General features: G+C 44.5%; 1 protein-coding gene across 2 annotated transcripts; it reads left to right on the top strand.

The window, feature by feature from the left end:
* Positions 1-62: 62 nt before the first annotated feature.
* On the top strand, positions 63-17,996 carry nup133 (nucleoporin 133). 2 transcript variants are annotated; one of them, XM_084561192.1, is made up of 25 exons: positions 63-305; positions 761-876; positions 974-1,077; positions 2,383-2,616; positions 2,715-2,885; positions 3,134-3,289; positions 4,153-4,223; positions 4,957-5,104; positions 5,426-5,576; positions 6,585-6,739; positions 6,840-6,931; positions 7,235-7,404; positions 7,484-7,578; positions 7,696-7,920; positions 8,014-8,136; positions 8,252-8,351; positions 9,960-10,223; positions 10,427-10,560; positions 12,906-13,064; positions 15,420-15,555; positions 15,642-15,760; positions 15,866-15,946; positions 16,080-16,144; positions 17,444-17,532; positions 17,774-17,996. In XM_084561192.1, the coding sequence occupies exons 1-25, from the start codon at positions 178-180 to the stop codon at positions 17,908-17,910; spliced, it is 3,423 nt and encodes a 1,140-aa protein (XP_084417318.1). In that variant the 5' UTR covers positions 63-177; the 3' UTR covers positions 17,911-17,996. The 2 variants fall into 2 exon arrangements, with proteins under 2 accessions (XP_084417318.1, XP_084417317.1); XM_084561191.1 differs by having other exon boundaries at positions 758-876.
* The last annotated feature ends 1,226 nt before the right edge of the window (positions 17,997-19,222 follow it).

Genomic DNA, 19,222 nt, shown 5'->3' with positions numbered 1-19,222 from the left:
AAAGTTTAGACAAAACGGGCGGGCAAAGCGATGACGTATAATTCGAGCGACGGCACCGCGCGTTGTTTGGAGGCGGCGAGCGTTGAGCGGCGGAGACATCGGTGTCTACTGGAGTCTCACAGCGGGAACTAGAGGATATTTGTCGACCGTTGAGCAGTTCGGGGCACCGCTGCAGTCATGTTCAGCCCCCGCACCACTCCGAGCTCCGGCCGCAGGCAGCAGGGCCGGGCCGCCGGGAGGAAGAGCGTCTCCGGAGCGGCCACCAGCCTCCTGTTCTCCCCGCGCAGGACGTCTCTGTCGGCGAGGTGAGGGAAACCACCGATCAGCAAGGCATTAGCTACTCTAAATATATACTTATATGTATGTATGTTGACATGTTAATCAGTTGGTGGGCCTTGAATAAAGATTTTTAATTGTTTAAAGTATTCTGATATAGGTGTTGAATCAGATCACAGTTAGATGTGCTTTATATTTATAAAAAATGAATAAAAGATATCTATGTATAATGCTGTCTGTTTAATATGCAGTATATATTTATGTTTGATTAACTTTAAAATACTACAAATACAATGTTAGTGTGGACTTCTGTCTGTCTTCTGTCTGTCTGAAGACACCACCAGACACCACCAGCACCACTACCTCCACCAGACACCACCAGACACCACCACCACCACCAGACACCACCAGACACCACCAGCAGCAGCAGCTCAGTGTTTAGTCCTACAGTCATGAGAATCATTGTCTGAAATCTCTCCAGCAGGTCGACTCCCACCCGACTTCAGAGCCACGCTGCTGCAGAAACCATCAACTACGATGTGCAGGCGTTCGGCTCATCGCTGCCCGTCAAAGTAATGGAAGCGCTGACCATGGCTGATGGTAGGACAAACATGGCCTCTGAGATTAAAAATGAATGTGACTCCAGTCAGTGTTGCCTCTAAAAAGCTGTTTGTTTTTTCTGTGTCTGTCTCTGTAGCTGATGACCAGATCTCCGTGAAGGTGAACGAGAGCGGCTGGGCCTGGATGGTTTGTGGAGAGAGACTGATCATCTGGAAGATCTGCCAGACAGCTGTAGCCAAGGTGAGGACGCAGAGAGCCCAGTGGGTCGTTGCACCAAACTAGCAGCGGTTCATCACTAAACATGAAGCCCATACTACCGTCACATGTCAATACAACTAAAGTACTACTGCAAAAAAAAACGCTAGCAGAGGAACGGTCCAAATCCTCTGGACAGCAGTCGGTTAACAACTTCACCAAACGTCCTGTGGTAACAGAGGTCCCTATAAAATCCGTTTTAATTTTTGGTAAATCTGTTTTTTCCATTATAGTTTTTGCGAATCCCATTTTATTTTTATTTTTTTAACCTTTTCCTCTTATTTTACTACTAAAAACAGTGTGTTTTTAATGTAAATGACTAAAATGTACACAAATTAAATTAACTTACATTTACTGAGGTGACTGACCCCAATATGGCACGTAACAGTCAGCTTTAAAAAATCTGAACTCGATGAGGCCAACCATTATCATTTATTTTGGGATTGTCCGAAACGTTCATCTTTCTGGCGTGACATTCAGGATTGCCTGGAGTATATGTTTCAATCGACTGTACAATTTGATGTCAGCTCAGTGTACGTTTGTACCATGGTATGACATATCCAGTCAATAGCAGACAAATATCTAATGAAGATATTATTGATTGGAGCAAAGAAAGCTATAACAAGGAAATGGCTACAACCCAACGCACCGACAATGGAAGACTGGCAAGGGACTGTTCACGAAGTCTACATCACGGAGAGACTGACATTCGCTCTAAAATTACATTCGGAGGAATTTAAGAGGTGGTGGACGAAATGGATCAGATATATAGAATCACGGAGACCTGAACTGCTTTAAGTGCCTCTATTACATAGCTTGAAGTACTAGTCTATTGATTTTGATGAAAAATTAGTAAATGTGACTTCTTCTGTTCAAATATTCTTATTGAAAACATTGTAAAATGAAAGGGAGAGTAATAGCTTGGAGAATATGTTAACACAGTTGTCCAAATACATATTTCTGTTTAGCTCTGTATGTGTGTAATGGTATTGAAATGACTTTCTGTGCTCCTCCCTGACAAAAATAAATAAAAAATCTGAACTCGTGCAACCTCTACTGTAGCACAACAACAACTGAAGTACGACTTTGTACTGAAGTGTTTTGGAGCAAACCATTGTTTATAGGAAAGTTAATCCGTGCTGCCTTTTACAGTCAGATCAGTGTTTTTCTTTTGTATTTGTGTGATTAAAAAAAAGGTTTAGATTTGCTGCATTTACAGTAACCCTAAACAAACAAAGCTCCTTCTACTGCAAACTGACGTCACAATCTAAACTGTGTGTTTTCCTTCAGCTGTCCGTGTGTAAAGAGCTGCAGCTGCCCAACAGTGAGTACAACTACACGGCCGACCTCGTGGCCGTAACGTCTGCCGCTCCTCTGGAAATGGCCGCCGCTCAGTCCATCTCCGTCCTGGCGGTGGCTGTTGAGGGAACGGCTCGTTTCTGGCCCAGTCTGGCACAGGAGGGCAACTACACGGAAACAGATGTGGACCTGGGAGATCTCTGCAACTTTGTTGTTGCTGTCAGAGTAAGTTGATCCTAAGATCCTTAGATTTGAATCTTCACCTTGGTCAGACCTTCCCCTCTGATTTTCTTTTTTTCCCCTCATGACTACCGTCTCCTCAGGGTGGAAGCTTCGTCCTGTCCTCGGTTAAGAATCAGCTGTTGAGGGCAGGTTCAGATTCTTCTGGAAAGCTGCAGTATCGAGCTCTGCAGCGGGGTCAGGGCATGCTGTCCGGCATCGGACGCCGCGTCTCCAGCCTGTTTGGCATCCTGTCCCAGCCAGCCAGCGACACAGTAAGTCACACTAACAGACTCCACCGCAGAGATTTGGGTTCATTGTGTGTCGCTGCTCTTTAGATTTTGTTTTATTGTCAGGTGTAGCTACTCAACATGCTCCACAGTCAACACAACATAAAACGGATTGTAAAGAGCCCATAAACACAACCCTGTCAGAGTATGACCTTGTCCTTCCAGTGTTGACTGACTGATGATCACATCAGAGGAACACCGTCAGTAAAGGTCTGATTCTGTTTCCTCTCCAGCTTCACAGCGTCCTGTGGGCGGGGGAAACCAGCTGCCTGTACACGCTGACCGCGTCCAGTCTGAGTAAATGGGAGGTGGACGACAACTCTGAACACCAGATTCTCAGCTGGGATGTCCAAAAAGCTCTGACCGAGAGCATCGCCGACGCCATCTGGGTCAGTACAAGGATGCATAATCGTTACCTCGTTTAGTGAGAAGTGAGAGAACAGCAAAGAAGACGTTCATAAGATAAACGTTTTTGTGATTTACTTTATAAAACACATGTAGATGGACAGTTATGGCACTCGGATACAAAACGTTATTGATGTTGTGGTAGGTGGTCGACTTTTTACTTCGGGAGTGGAGAAGTTGCTGATTCTGGCTGCTAAGGCTAATTAAAGCATGTAGCACGAGGTAGATTTTTACCTTATGACTCTAAAAGGCTATAACTATGATCTAAATAACTGTCCAAGTGTATTTTTTACCAAAAAGCATGTGTTTGTTACTAATTTGCACATTTTAGTGAAATAATTTTTGATCCATGCACCACATGGTGACGTGCCTGACAGAATCTGACTAATTCACGGGCGTTCGTCTCCGTGTTGTAAGTAAAGATAACAGACTTTGCCCTGATACCTAACACGCCTTGGTGACTTGTTTCCTATATGGAGGAAATGTCAATATTTTTATGGACTCTATAATGTGCACAGTGGTAGAATTAGATGATTTAGGTTAAATAAAAAGGGTTCTCCTGTAGTGAGAACCAGTTGAATACTGTAGCCAGATTCCCTTACAACTTATCCAAATGCCTGGTTCTGATTTTACTAAAAGCTTTTGTAAAATACGTGTGCTTCGTGGTGTTTTCTATAAACACTTGGAATAAATTCTCTAAAGTCTTACCTATCCATAGAGACCAGGGTCATGCGTGTCGACCTGGTAGTTTTGAAGCAACTACTGATTCATTTAGTCTTTTTACCGAGCGTACACCAGGCTAATCCTGCTACCCATCGGTCAAACGAAATGTTTCCTGTCCCACCAGGGCTCAGAGAGCAACTACGAGGAGATGAAGGAGGGCGTTAATGTCGCTTACCTGGACATGAAGTTCAGCCAGTGAGTGTGTTCGTCTCTACGTGTGTGTGTGTGTGTGTGTGTGTGTGTGTGTGTGTGTGTGTGTGTGTGTGTGTGTGTGTGTGTGTCTAGTGTCTATTAACACACTGATTTTGATTCACAATCCATAACTCTGTTTAGTTTGATTCACTTGCACCAAAAAAAATTATTAAATATACAATCCATAATGTATACACCGATCAGGCATAACATTATGACCACCTTCCTAATATTGTGCAGGTCTCCCTTGTGGTGACTCATCAGAGAATGGACATGGACCTTCTGAGGGTGTCCTGTTGTTAGTGGGGGGGTCTTTGAGGGGAGGGGCCTCTGTGGATCATCCCACAGATACTTGATCAGTTTGGGGTGGGGGTGCCTGGTCTGGTCTAGGTGGGTGCTACATGTCTAAGGAACATCCACACCAATGAATGCCAGGTCCAGAAGTTTCCCAGCAGAACACTGAACTGTCACAAGATGGTTTAAATGTTATTCACTTCTCCTGTCAGTGGTCATAATGTTGTGGCTGATCAGTGTTTGTGGTGCAACAGGTATTAATTTAGCTGCCTCTTAAAACTATAATTCAGGTTTTATGCTGATTTCTAAGATGTTAAACTTGAAAACTCTAGAAAAGACAGAGACGCCATGAGCCCACAGAAGGACCGTCCTCTCTAATAAACTAGAACATCTCGTAGAATGCGGCTAAACCTTGTTCCTGACTCTGCTTCGCTGCTTTCAGTGCCGGCCTGGTGGTTCTGGCTGCAGCCTGGCACCCGTCAGACACGCCCTGCCTGGCCTACTTCTGCCTGGTCACCCTGCAGGACAGCGGCGCCTCCATCTCTGATAGTTTCACCGTGGAGGTCACAAAGTACAGCCCTCCCTTCCAGGTAAGTCCTGGTCCCGGTACAGCAGGGATGGACTGTGATGCTGAGCCTTTATTTCCACCTCAGTCTTGTCATGCAGATCGTTCATGTTTATATGCCGAGGCTTTTTCATGTTAGAAATATCTGCCTCCACTGCAGAAGAGAATAGAATTTGATTTGTGATGATCAGAGATTCATTGAGATACTTCACAGTCAGTTTGACCGTTGTTCTGTGGATCTCAGTAGTTTGGTTTTATATTTCATGAGAATGATCTAAAAATCAACGTGCAGAGACGTCATGCTTTAACTCTGAACGTATCTTGTCCTGACGTGTTATCTCCTCAGAGCGAGGAGGCCCTGCAGGCCACACGGCTCGTGCTGCCTCGTTCCCCGGGCTCCACAGCGTTCCTCTACAACGAGGACCTGGTCTACGCCTGCTCCACAGGAACCAGCAGGGGGGGCCTACCTGATGAGAAAATCTGCTTCAACTCACCAGGTGAGAAGCAAAGGGGATTATTTTAGCCGTTGATGTTCAAACCGTCAGTCAGACCTGGAAACTGGTTTGTATTTCTCTCTGTAGAGGCAGTGAATTAATACTAAATGTGCAGGGAAGTTAAGTTTTATAGCGCGGACCACTGATTACCTGAAATGATCAGATCCCGGGTCACAAAAAAGAGATTGATCAGAGGGTTTTATGAATCATTCAGGATTTAGTTGAAGTGGTTTATTTGTATACCCCAATCAGCCATAACATTATGACCACTGACAGGAGAAGTGAATAACATTGACCATGTTGTGACAGTTCAATGTTCTGCTGGGAAACTTCTGGACCTGGCATTCATTGGTGTGGATGTTCCTTAGACATGTAGCACCCACCTAGACCAGACCAGGCACCCCCACCCCATAGCAATGACACTCCTTGATGGCAGCAGCCGTCCCCAGCAGGATGCAGCCTGACACAGACACACACACAAAAACACTTTAGGAACAACTAAAAAAAAACATGAAGAACAGCACAGTGTGATGACCTGGCCTCCAAATTCACTAGATCCCAAACTGATCAAGTATCTGTGGGATGATCCACAGAGGCCCCTCCCCTCAAAGACCCCCCCACTAACAACAGGACACCCTCAGAAGGCCCATGTCCATTCTCTGATGAGTCACCACAAGGGAGACCTGCACAATATTAGGAAGGTGGTCATAATGTTATGGCTGATCAGTGTAGCATCATTGTGAAGCAGTCTGGTTTTTGGGAGCTTTGCTGGCTGTTTGCCCATGATGGATGATGTTAAAATAAACAGGTTCCTGCTCCGTCCTCACAGTTTAATTTGTCTGATCCACTGATTTAAACCATTCTTCTTTCTCTTGTCTGCTTCTTGTGCAGGTGCAGATTGTTTTTAATGCCAGTTTTACAAGTTGGAAAAAGAAAAAGTGGATTTTTTTAAATTATTATTTTTTTTTAAATCAGAACCAAACTGACGACTGATTGGTTTCTGTCTGTCAGGTGACGGTGTTCGTGGAGGGGGCTGCTGCGCCGACCTGCCCGTCTTCTTCTCCCAGAACAGCGGCCTGGTGGCGGTGGTGGCCAGAGAGAGCGCCTCCATCCTGCCTGAGACCATGGAGGACTCGCTGTGCTCCTCGCTGGCTGCAGCCCCGGAGGTAACGCTCAGGCAGAGCTGCACCACGGCCACGAGGCTCTCCATCACGGTTCACACGCTGGTAATCGGTTTGTGATTTCTGATTTGTTCTCTGTCTTAAGGTTTCAGCCATGGAGACGCCAACCAGAGCGGAGCTTGTAGCTCAGGAGGACAAAACCAAACTCCTGAAAGCAGCGTTCCTGCAGTTCTGTCGGTACGTCGAGACACAGCTTCACTTTTACAGAAACCTCTGGACCTGGCATTCATTGGTGTGGATGTTACTTAGACATGTAGCACCCACCTAGACCAGACCAGGCACCCCCACCCCATAGCAATGACACTCCTTGATGGCAGTAGCCATCCCCAGCAGGATGCAGCCTGACACTGATCCTCTGTGGATCAGTTAAAAACTATTACAAACCTATTTGCGCATGCATCTCATAACCCTAGCCCTTATAAGACAGAGATGAGGTTCCTGTGCTACCTTATACGAGACACTTGTTGTCTTCTCTGCCAGTAATGACCTGGTGGGGGCTCAGACGGTCACAGATGAACTCTTCCCTGCTGATGCTGACGGTGATGGAGAGGAGGGAGCGGAGCTGGACAGCATGGTGACCCAGATCAACCTGGACCTGGTGGACGATTACCCAGCGTCCGATCCCCGCTGGGCCGAGTCGGTCCCCGATGGTGAGGAGGTCTTAACGAGATGCTGCACAAACAATACATTAATAAAAACAAGATTCATGTTCGTTTCTGTTTTTTTCAGAGAGTGCTGGCTTCCCCCTCACCTCCCTCATCATCCTCCACCAGCTGGAGGACAAGATGAAGGCCCACGGCTGCTTCATGGACTTTCTGCTCCAGGTGAACACACGCACACGTTTTCTTTTGTTTATGACTAGTAGCATGCTCCACTTTTAAGTTACTAAAACAGATGTTTAAATATAATATAAATAAAATATAATAACTTTTTTTCTTAAGGTGGGTCTGCTGGACCGGCTCGGTCAGGTGACGGTGCGTTCGTCTCCCATGGCAACGCGCCTGCTGCTGTGCGAGCATGCGGAGAAGCTGCAGGCGGCCATGGTGCTGAAGAACCACCACACCAAACACGGCGAGCTGGTCAACCGGGCCATCGTCGCCGCGCTGCAGAGGAGCAGCACGCCGGTGCCGCCCAGCCTCACCCCGGCCGACGTCTTCTTCAGAGAGGTACGGGAAGTGGGAAGTGTGGCGAAGCGAAGGTTTTAGTGTCAGAAGCTGGACGGCTGACTCACTGCTGCTGCTGTCCTGATTGTCTCACAGGTGTCTCAGATCTCCTCGGTGTTTGATTGTCTGCTGGAGGAGGAGGAGCGGAGTCTGAGGGAGAACCCGGTTGACTCGGTGCAGTGGGCTGAGGTGGTGCTCGCCGTGAACAACGTCATCAAGGTAAACGCCCTTTTTTAAATGAGGGGGGGCTGGAGAAGGGCAGGTTAATTTGAAGTACTAATGAAAACATGTACTGTGTGTGTGTGTGTGTGTGTGTGTGTGTGTGTGTGAGCAGGACATGCTTCAGGCTGCTGGTCAGTACAGAGAGACGAAGGCCTCCGTCTACAGAGCCTCTGAAAACGCTGCTGCAGAGCCCGAGTATATCCCATGGACAGGTAACAACACTTTATCTCCTGCTTCTGTCTTCTACCAGCAGCCGACAGTCAGTTTGATAGAGGTGGACCTGGACTTTATTCATCCACAAGGGAAATGTCTTGGTCACAGTCGCTCAGTTAGCACATAAAAAAACACTCCTGAGAACCACAAGTAAAAAAGAAAGATAAAAGTAAAAATCTAGTAAAATAAAATTAGTATCGGAAAAATATGTACAAAATCAGCATAGGAACATACAAGAAATGGAGACAGAAGTAAATATATGTTATATACGTAGGAAGGATTAATAAGGTGCATTAACATGAATACCATGGAGTTATCTTGTTGAACAACGTCCTGTCATATACTTTGATAATGTTGGATAACAAAAGCATCTGTTGCAGCTAGGGATGGGCGATATGGACTAAAAATTTTATCCCGATAATTTCTGGTCTTTATCACGGTAACGATAAAAATGACGATAAATGGCGATTATCTGAGTTGCTGTTTTTTTACCGGACTCTTTGGATGGAGTCGACGCTGCTTCTGCATCGTTGCTCATTTTCTGTCTTTCTTCATCTTCTGGTTTGTGCTTGTGTTTGAGGTGGTGGAACAAGTTAGTGGTGTTACTGCCCTTTTTATGCACTATTTGTTAGCAAACCTTGCATGTTGTAATTTGCTGCTCCGCATCAGACTTTTTAACCCCTTCATGCTTAGTGTCGTGAATTTGCGACGCACTGTTTCTGTTCAGACTGCAGCCGTAATAACGCATGTAATACTCCAATGTCGGTTTGTGCACATTCACAAAATTCCTAGGAACCTTTTGCCAGCACTAGTTTCTCGTAGGACCGGCCGGAGTGGTACGCAAAAATACAAATATTTAATTTCTTTATATAATTGAAAAATCAATTCAGGCGTTAAGGGGTTAAAACCAAACCAGATAATGGAGGTGGAGCCTCGTTTAGGAACGAGCTCCTCGCTGCCCGGAACTTTTCCAACTTGTAAAACTGGCATTAAAAACAATCTGCACCTGCGCAAGAAGCAGACAACAGAAAGAAGAATGGTTTAAATCAGTGGATCAGACAAATTAAACTGTGAGGACGGAGCAGGAACCTGTTTATTTTAACATCATCCATCATGGGCAAGCTCAGCTCCACCTTCCGCCATCGTCAGTTTGTCAATATTCCACATGTGTTGGGCTGCGAGTGTGTCGCGCACATTTATACGTCATCTATGGGAATTTATCGTTTTTATCGCAGGACGACATATTCTTACCGTGGGGAATGTTTTTGACGATATATCGTAAACGATGAAATATCGCACATCCCTGCTGATAACTAATTCAGAGTTAGGAATCTGACACAAACAGGCACAGACAAGTTGCCATGTTTCAGTTACAAACAAGAAATTATATAGTTTGCTTTCTGAAACTCCACAAGATGTCTTCCAGAAAACCTGCCGTTAATTTATGGTGGGGGGCTCAGAGTCCTAAAATGACTTCACACAATCGCACGTGACAACATAAATAATAATTTTTTCTCTCTTTTTGATTCAATGCTGTGGAACACTGCAGAACGTCTTATCGTCCTTTACCGACCTCTCCTCTCCCTCCTCATCTTTACCTCCCGCAGCGTCAGGCGGCGTCGGCGGCGTTCGCACCGTCCTCTCCCGCCAGCACGAGATCATCCTGCGCTCCGTGTACCCTCACGCCGACTCAGAGCTGCGCAGCGCCCTGTGCGAGCAGCTGGTGGCGCTGTTGGACATCTACCTGGGCGGCTACGTGGCTCAACTGACGTCCTTGCAGCAGCAGAGGCCACCGGGCGCTCAGCAGGAGCGCTACAACACCCTGGAGATGGAGTACAGCCAGCGCCGCTCTGAGCTGCTGGCGCCGCTACGTAAGTGGAGGATTAAAAGATGGAAGCATTCAGATAGCACCAGGACTCAGATCAGTTTGTTTTGGATTATTTATTTCTGTTTTCATCCTCTCAGTCGTCAAATAAAGAGACTTTCATTCCGTCAGACACAACAAACTGACAGAAATCTGACCGTGTTAGCAGTGGTTCTAGTTTTATTTTTTTTGTTTTGCCGTGTGTTTCAGTGGAGCTGGGTCAGTACCAGTGGGTGGCAGCGCTGGCTGAGAAGTACTGTGACTTCGACATCCTGGTTCAGATGTGCGAGCAGACCGACAACCAGAGCCGCCTGCAGCACTACATGGCCAAGTTTGCCAACCAGGTACACACTTTACAGAAGCCTTGAGTCTTCGTTGCTCTTCTACCATTTTATAGAATTCATAGTGAAGCCACTCGAAGCAAATGTGTGACACTGAGCCAAAATGACTCTATTAAAGCTTATCTTACAACTCATTAATAATTTGCCACTGGCAGCGATTTCCCAACAACTAATTAAGTCAAAACTTGTTGCTAAGATAAATCAGAAACATCTCTTGAACACATGCATGACCCTGGTCTCGATGTAAAGGTAAGACTTCAGAGAATTAAAGGAGAAAGTTGGCATTTTTAACCTAGCCTAGGATTTCTTGTAGATTTGAGATGGCAACCAGATAGCAGTGATATCCTGCACAGAGATGCCACTGCAACCCCTTGACTACAACTGAACCAAGAGTTTATAGAAATAGCACAAAGCACACATATTCTACAACGTTTTAGTAAAAAATAGAACCAGACAAACTCCATATTTGGACATTTGAATAAAACCAAAGTGTTTCACATTGTTTTTTTACCTCTTTAAATGGAATACAGGAGGCAATGAGCGCACAATTCAACCTTTGGTCATTTTATTTAGGCTATACATCATCACATTCTACCATTGTGCACATTAGGGCTGAACGATTTGGGAAAATAATCTAATTGTGATTTTTTTCCCCCAATATTGCGATTGCGATTTAATATGCGATTTTTTTTTATTTATTTTTTATTTTATCCTCTTTTTTCCCCCAACAAAACATAATGAATGATTTAAATATGAACAACATGTAAATATGTAAAATGTTCTTTCCCCCGTTCTTAATTGTAAGAATTAAATTAAAAGATGTATGACTTGAAATAAATGACATTTTTATTTAACTGCTCATTACAGTAAACATCTGTGGCTTTGTCACTGTGCATTTAAAGGGAAACTACTGTTTTTTACAACCTGGACCTGATTTCAAGCATAAAATATCATCGTTTACTCACCAATATCACTTTTGTTTCATTTGCACTTGTTCAGGAGATAATTAGATCAGCGTATATCCATATAGCGAGAGTGGTCAGGGCATCGAAACGCAGCCTCTAAATAACATTATCAGCAGCGAAACTCCTTCATTCCTCCAATACTTTGTTATGATACGCTAGTGCTATTCCCCGTTGAGGCCAGAGTTACGTGTTAACATCATCCGGTGTTTGTAGATTGACCTACAGACCACGGATGATGTCTTCTAACCTGGACGATGTCTCTGAGCGGCGGGCGCACCCACTACGGTCGGCTTGTTTACCAGTAATTTGCTACGGCTACGGTTCGTCCACAACCTCAGAGTCGGATAAATATTCAGCCATGTTGCTAAAAACTATCAGTAATAAATTACAGGTAAACAAGCCGACTGTTGCGGGTACGCGTGTCGCACAGTTGCTCGCGTCACCACCTTGTAATCACGCAAGTTGCGTTTAGAAAATCACGTTTTATCACATCGCGAAATTATCGCAAATGCAATTAATCGTTCAGCCCTAGTGCACATTATAGAATCCATGAAAACACTGATGTTTCCTGCATATGCCTGTTGTGCATGCAGGGGAACAAGTCACCAAGGCGTGTTACATATGACTGCAAATCTAACCTTTAGTACAAGGTGGCTGTATTGTGTTTATAATGTGTAGTACCACTATTAGCCTTTAGGAATTGATGGACAGGGCTCCGATTCTATCAGTCAAGTCACCGTGTGGTGCGTGGTTGGTAGAGAATCATGTGGATAGGACCAGTTGCATTTATTGTCTTTTGTTTTTAGATTATATGAAATATTTAGACTTATTCAAGTCGCGCTGACTGAAACTCACAGTCCAGTTGCCTCTTTTCTGTGTTAGCAGAGGTTAGCTGGTTAGCGCTAGCTGGTTAGCTCCAGCTGTGTGACACTTTTATTTATTGATGGAAAGAAGCAACGTCTCTGGTTTCAAATGTCAACCAGCATGGTGGGGTGGATTGTGTTTAATGTAGCGTCACATTTTGACTGTCACTCATATTTACAGGGCTCTGATTTTTTTTATTTTTTTTAGAGACATAGGCAAAAAAACCACCACCACATGCTCTACTGTATGACCCACCTGAAGGAAGTTAGTTGCATAACGTTCTGGTGAGGGGGTTAAGAAAGAAACACACTGTTTTGATTCCATGCTACTTCATGTACTACTACATACTATAATACTACATTACTCTCAGTCCACGTGTAGCCGCTAAAGGAGAAAAAATCAGTGTGATGCTTTGTGCAAACATTTTGTCCTCTCCGCAGCAAGAAGCTGCGCTGTTCAGACACCCGACGGTGGCCAGCGTACCCACGCTCACGTTAACGCACTCATTTCCTGCCGCAGAACTTTGCAGACTTCCTGTTTCGTTGGTACATGGAGAAGGGGAAGAGGGGTAAGCTGCTCTCCCAGCCGGTCTCTCAGCACCAGCAGCTGGCCAGCTTCCTGCAGGCGCACCAACACCTGAGCTGGCTGCACCACATCCACGTCCACGACTTCCAGAGTGTACGGAACAAACGCACACACAAATCATCACCATTCACTCCTTAGCCTCTAACGCTGACCTCATAGGATAAGACTGCAGTTTGTTAGCTCTGTCTTAAACTCTTAAACTACAGCCTAGCAGATAAACACTTCATATTCACTTCAGCTAAAGTTTGAAGAAGTGTTAGTTTTGTCTAATTGCAATACGAAGGGATCTCTTACGCTCCTTTTCTTGAATCTGTCTCAAATTTAGCATCTCTGTCTGTTATTTGTGAGAGCCACGGTGGCAGTTTTGCAAAGTCTTGCTTTGTCACATGTTCACACATCTTATAAAGCAGAACTGGTTTTGCTTACGTTAGAGATTTTCACAAAACGAACAGTATCACTGGAGACTTTGCTTTTGTTCACCTCTTCTCTGCCGTCCTACGTTGTTGAATCCAGTCAGCCTTGACGGAGCTTCAGTTTGCAGATCAGATTAAAATGTCCTCACGCCGATGATCTCGAAAACGCAAACTGGTTCCCGCAAAGAAAGCTTCAGACGTAAACGCACACCGAAGGGAAAAAACCAAACCCACATCCTGTGTTTTTCACCAACAAGCTTCCTTCCTTCCTTCCGGTGGTTTCCACAATGAACCACAAACGACCTTTCACCTGCATTTCTTCCTTCCTTCCATCTTCCTTCCTTCCCACTGTTTTCCGGTTAAGCCGAGTCTGCAGCGTTCATTGTCTTCTGCGGAACGAACGCGCACACACATCAAAACTCGGTTTCCTTCCTCTTTCGGCAGCTTTCAGCTCGTCAACACAGCAGCAGTCTCTAAGTTTAACACACACACACACACACATAGGCACACACACACACACCCATACATGCATACACACATATTTTCTGCAGCTTCCTTCCGCTTTGCATATGACAAACACCGTGAAGTCACAAACCCACGCATGTGTGGGTTTGTGACCTGCAACCTCAGTCGTTTTAAATATAGTGTGACTTGGTACGTTAGTTTAATCTTCAAGACGATCTCTTGTTATTTATTGACATCACTCTGCTGTTATCACGGCTCCTTCTGTTTTTATAGGAGTTTTATACATTTACTTTACCAGAGACGTCCTGATTGGTGTTGGGTGCCGGTCCAGGCATTTTTAACATGGTCAGATCAGTAGCAGGCTTCAGCCCAGCCTCATCTTTAAGAGTTATTTATTTTAGGTCGGCCATAAACCAAAGCCACGTCCTCATAGTGTCTAAACGTCTTAAACGTCGTCGTTGTCTAGCGTCACAGCTTCCACAAATGGAAGTAGAAGAAGAGGAACCAAAACCACTTGACTAACTATGTCTGCTGTGTTGAAGCACACACTTTACCAGCTATATTAATTATACATTAAACTGAATTTGATCATGTTTGAACCAGAAAGGGAATTTGTTTAGAGTCTTAATTAATTTATTAGTTGCTGGACAGAAAGTGATTCCAAAGCGTTTTTGCCTTCCTCTGCTTATTAACTAGAGATGTCCAGATTAAGTTTTTTTTTCGTCCCCGACCTGATAGAGATCTTTTAATATTCAGTGTCGACAGATCCGTGTCCCGAGCCGATCTTAAATAAACAAAACTTCCTCCCCTGTAGCTTCCTAAAGTCTTTCCTTGTTTTCCTTGTCTTCTCCTAGAGGTGGTCTCCTGTGTCTTCCTAAAGTCTGTCCTTGTCTTCCTTGTCTTCTCCTAGAGTTGGTCTCCTGTAGCTTCCTAAAGTCTGTCCTTGTCTTCCTTGTCTTCTCCTAGAGTGGACTGGATTCAGTCCAGTAAATCTTTCTGTCAAAGTTAATGTAGTGTGGAGAGGGTAGCTGGTACCTTGTGTTCTCTACTCCAGAAATGTTCAACAACAACAACAAACACTGAACGTTTAAAAGAAGAGAAAAGTTTCCTGGAGACAGCGTCAAGGAGAAACATCTTCCAGAGAGGGTTAGGGAGTTTATGGCAGCGTTGGATGACCAGAACATTTCTGGAGTAGAGAACACAAGGTGATGATCAACTACTACCACCTCAACAAACATCCACTCTGAATAAATTACTCATTTCTGTTTGAGTTTCTTTTATACAGCAGACATGTTTAGTCACAGAACTTCTTCTTCTACCTCGATTATTGGCAGCTTTGGTGCTAGGTAACGAAGAGGAAGAAGATGCTACAGGGATGTAGTTTTAGTTTATGGCAGACCCAAAACAAAATACTAAAGATCTGATCATCCCCGACACCGATCAGGACATCCCTGTAATTAAATATAAACAAGAGTCTGTCCAGTATTAAAAAGTGAAAGTGCTTCTTTTATTGACTATCCAGCTGCATTGGTCAGTTTTTAATGATATGCTGTTGAATCTGTCGGTGCAGGCACACAGGACTCTGTACAGCCAGGCCAACAACGAGACGCGCTACTTTGTGAAGAAGAAGACGCTGCTGGCTCTCAGTAAGCTGACGGCGCTGGCCTCCGACCTGCCCGAGGACCAGCTCAACAAACAAGTCGACGGTCAGCACCCAGCCCGCTCGTCGGTCAGCCTCTGTGGCGTGCGCAGAGTTCATGAGCATGTCTTGACGTTTTTCTTTTCTCCTCAGACATCGTGGAGCAGGAGCGCTTCCTGCTTCACCAGGAGACGCTGCCCCGACAGCTCCTGGAGGAGAAGCAGCAGAACCCCGACACCATGCCTCTGCTCAGCGCTCAAAACCTCATACAGGTAAAAAAAACAGCCAACAGTAGAGGATGTTAACATTCAGATACTCAGATATACACTCCTGTTTTTAATAACCTTTAATGAATGGAGTCGTTTCTTCTTCTGCAGTTGTACATCTGTGATGAAAACAGGCGAGCCAACGAGTACGACTTCAAAAAGGCTCTGGACCTGTTGGAGTACATCAACGAGGTGACCTCCTGTTGTGTTTTTGTTTGTTTTTTAAATGAACGTCAGCCTCTGTGAGTTTCAACTATTTGGACTTGACAACAGTTAGAAGGAAACTGATGTGAGTTATGTTTGTTTTTTTATGTGAATGCTGCAGGAGGACGAGGTGGACATCGACTCGCTCAAGTGTGAGATCTTCGGCAAAGCGCTCAGGAGAGACGAGTAAGAGCTGTCATGTTTTTGTTTAAAGGTTCTGGGTCCAAATCAGATCGGTACCGAGCTTCAGCCGTGACTGATCTTTAGTAGTTAGGTCTGCCATAAAAACCAAAACCACAGCTTCTTCCTCTTCTGTTGTAGTGGCAGTTAGCTAGTGTCAACTGTGTAGAAGAACTTTAAGTCAGTCAGATAGTTGTAAATTATCCAATGTGGATGTTTGGTGAGGTGGTAGGAGGCAAAGGCTGCACCCAAACAACAACAACAAACACTGAACGTTTAAAAGAAGAGAAAAGTTTCCTGGAGACAGCGTCAAGGAGAAACATCTTCCAGAGAGGGTTAGGGAGTTTATGGCAGCGTTGGACGACCAGAACATTTCTGGAGTAGAGAACACAAGGTACCAGCTACCCTCTCCACACTACATTAACTTTGACTGAAAGATTTATTGGACTGAATCCAGTCCACTCTAGGAGAAGACAAGGAAGACAAGGACAGACTTTAGGAAGCTACAGGAGACCAACTCTAGGAGAAGACAAGGAAGACAAGGACAGACTTTAGGAAGCTACAGGAGACCAACTCTAGGAGAAGACAAGGAAGACAAGGACATACTTTAGGAAGCTACAGGAGACCAACTCTAGGAGAAGACAAGGAAGACAAGGAAAGACTTTAGGAAGACACAGGAGACCAACTCTAGGAGAAGACAAGGAAGACAAGGACAGACTTTAGGAAGCTACAGGAGACCAACTCTAGGACATTTATGATCAGATCAGGACTCGGATCGGCCGATACTGAGTATTAAAAGATCGGTATCGGACACCTGATCGGGACGTCCCCAGTTAAAACAGTGTGGTGGTCTCTGGTAGCAGTTAACCTCAAGAGTCGTATCCTCTAATTCAGCCTCAGTTTCATCTCTTTGTACAGCTCTCCACCTGCAATCTCACGGCATCATTTTCAGACTGTTGCAGACAGTCACAGTTTATCTGGTGAATGTAGTGGAGTAAGGTGCTTCCTGTAGGAGCTGGTAGAGACCAAAAACACAGCTGAACGAGAGCAGATGTTTGCCAGGTCGTCAGAAACATAATTCCTAATTCTGGTTCATCAAATCTATTCACAAGAAGTTAGTTCTTGTCTCTGTTGCCCCCTAGTGGACGGATGGTGTCTCTCATGGAAGAGATTTCTTTTTTACTTTTGTTCCAGAAAAAGATAAAAGTTAGGAGATAAGATAAATACAGGCTCATAGATGCCACAGTCTGTGTCCGTTGACTAGTGTTTCGTGTTGTTTGACGTTGTTTGCTGAACGCCTCTCAGCTGGTCCTCTGCTGACGGCAACGACGACCCTCTGGAAGCAGCCAAGGACAGCATCTTCGTCAAGATCCTCCTCAAACTCATACAGGAAGGTGAGGAAAACTTTCCATTTGTTTCAGATTAATTCATAGAGATTTAGGCTTCTTTAACTTTATCACCATCGCATGAAAGAAAGGAAAAATAAAAAAGCTGACCTTGATTGTTGGACCACGCAGTTCATCTTGAGCTCATGCAGGACGGAGGCATTCATTAAATATATCAGTACATTAGAGGATATTCTGTGCCTTTTGGTAATCATTAAAAACCAAACTTTCCTCTGACTGTGTTTGCCAGGCGTTCCTCTGCAGACGTACCTGCCCGACGTCAAAGATCTGATGGAGCTGGACGAGCTGAACAGTTTGAAATCGAAGCCCTACTTTGAATTTGTCCTCCGAGCCAACTACGAGCATTACCTCCAGGCCCAGATGTGACGACACGGCACTTCAGCTTTCCTTCGTTCTAATGATTTTCTAAGTTTTTCTTGATTTGTCTAAATAAATGTGTTGGTATTTCTGTATTTAGACTGATTTCTTTTTACGAAAGCGTACAGCAAAGCTGGAGTGGTTTTACTAAGACTCTAATTTGGGACTGAACTCTTTACAGGAGTTCAATATTTCCCTCCAGTAGAGAAGTCATTGTTGTCACTTTAAGGTGCTGTCTATTATACGGTTGTAATATATTTCTCTCTTGATTACATTCTCCCTGTCGTTGATATCCGAGCCGTCAGACCTAGAGTAAAAGAAACCTGAGCGACTCCAGAAGCTGCATTAGTCAGGACTTCCTCCTGCTGGGTGACGAAGGGCAGATGTTGGTTATAAATAGATCCGGGCTCCTCGACCGACCGACTGGCCGACTGCCACCGGGACAGATCCTCTACGGTGATCCACTTTCACGGCTGCAGAAGCTGCAGATACTGATCAGGGTCCAACTCTCCTAAAAATAGTAAAAGTAGGTTAGATTGGGGACGTCAGCTGTGTAATCCTTTATAAGTTTTAAAAACATCACAAAGCCATGGCTGGTGTGGTGTCTTAGTAAAGAAAACTCTTACCATTAAATGTTTAGAAATAAATGTGTACAGTATTTCATCTATCCCCATGAACATAGGACGCCAGATACGTTTCTTTTTTATATAAAGTTAATTTAGTTATCCAGAAAATGTCATTTATTATTATCAAATCTATTTTAACAATAGAAGAATAATAACTGGACGGATTGCACTTGGGTATTTCGTGAGCGTCTCTGTCCAGGGGTGGTCCCACCAAGAACTGAGCATCGCCACTGTTTAAACCATTTTTAACATTCACTATAGAAATGTCTGAAGTTGATGTCTGTGACGGCTCTTAGTAATCCTGGTTGTGGTTTAGCCAGAAAAAAAACGACAAAAAGCTTCTTCAGACCTGAGAGACTGGTGGTGAATTAAGGTGTAAATGGGCACATTACTCTTCTAGAACTGAGGAAGCAGTTAAATCTCTGAAAGAGTAGAGGTGTAAGCAGTGAAAAATGCTGAAATGTGCTCAAATCAGATTATTAAGAGTTTAAACCATAATAAAATATGAATTAGTAAAGCTGCTTTAGTACAAAGTGAGTACTGCAAAACATCCAGAAGTACCACTTTTATCCTGAGCCACAGACGTAGGGAATGGTTATGGAGGTGTTGCTTCTCAGATCAAAGCTTAAACAACAATCTCCACAATGAATCTGAATGATAGGACGGCTCCAAACCTCCAGCCCAGAGGACAGGAC

This window comes from Chelon labrosus (genome assembly GCF_963514085.1).
Source record: "Chelon labrosus genome assembly, chromosome: 2".
NCBI lineage: Eukaryota > Metazoa > Chordata > Actinopteri > Mugiliformes > Mugilidae > Chelon > Chelon labrosus.
This window is presented reverse-complemented; position numbering and strand designations above follow the sequence as displayed.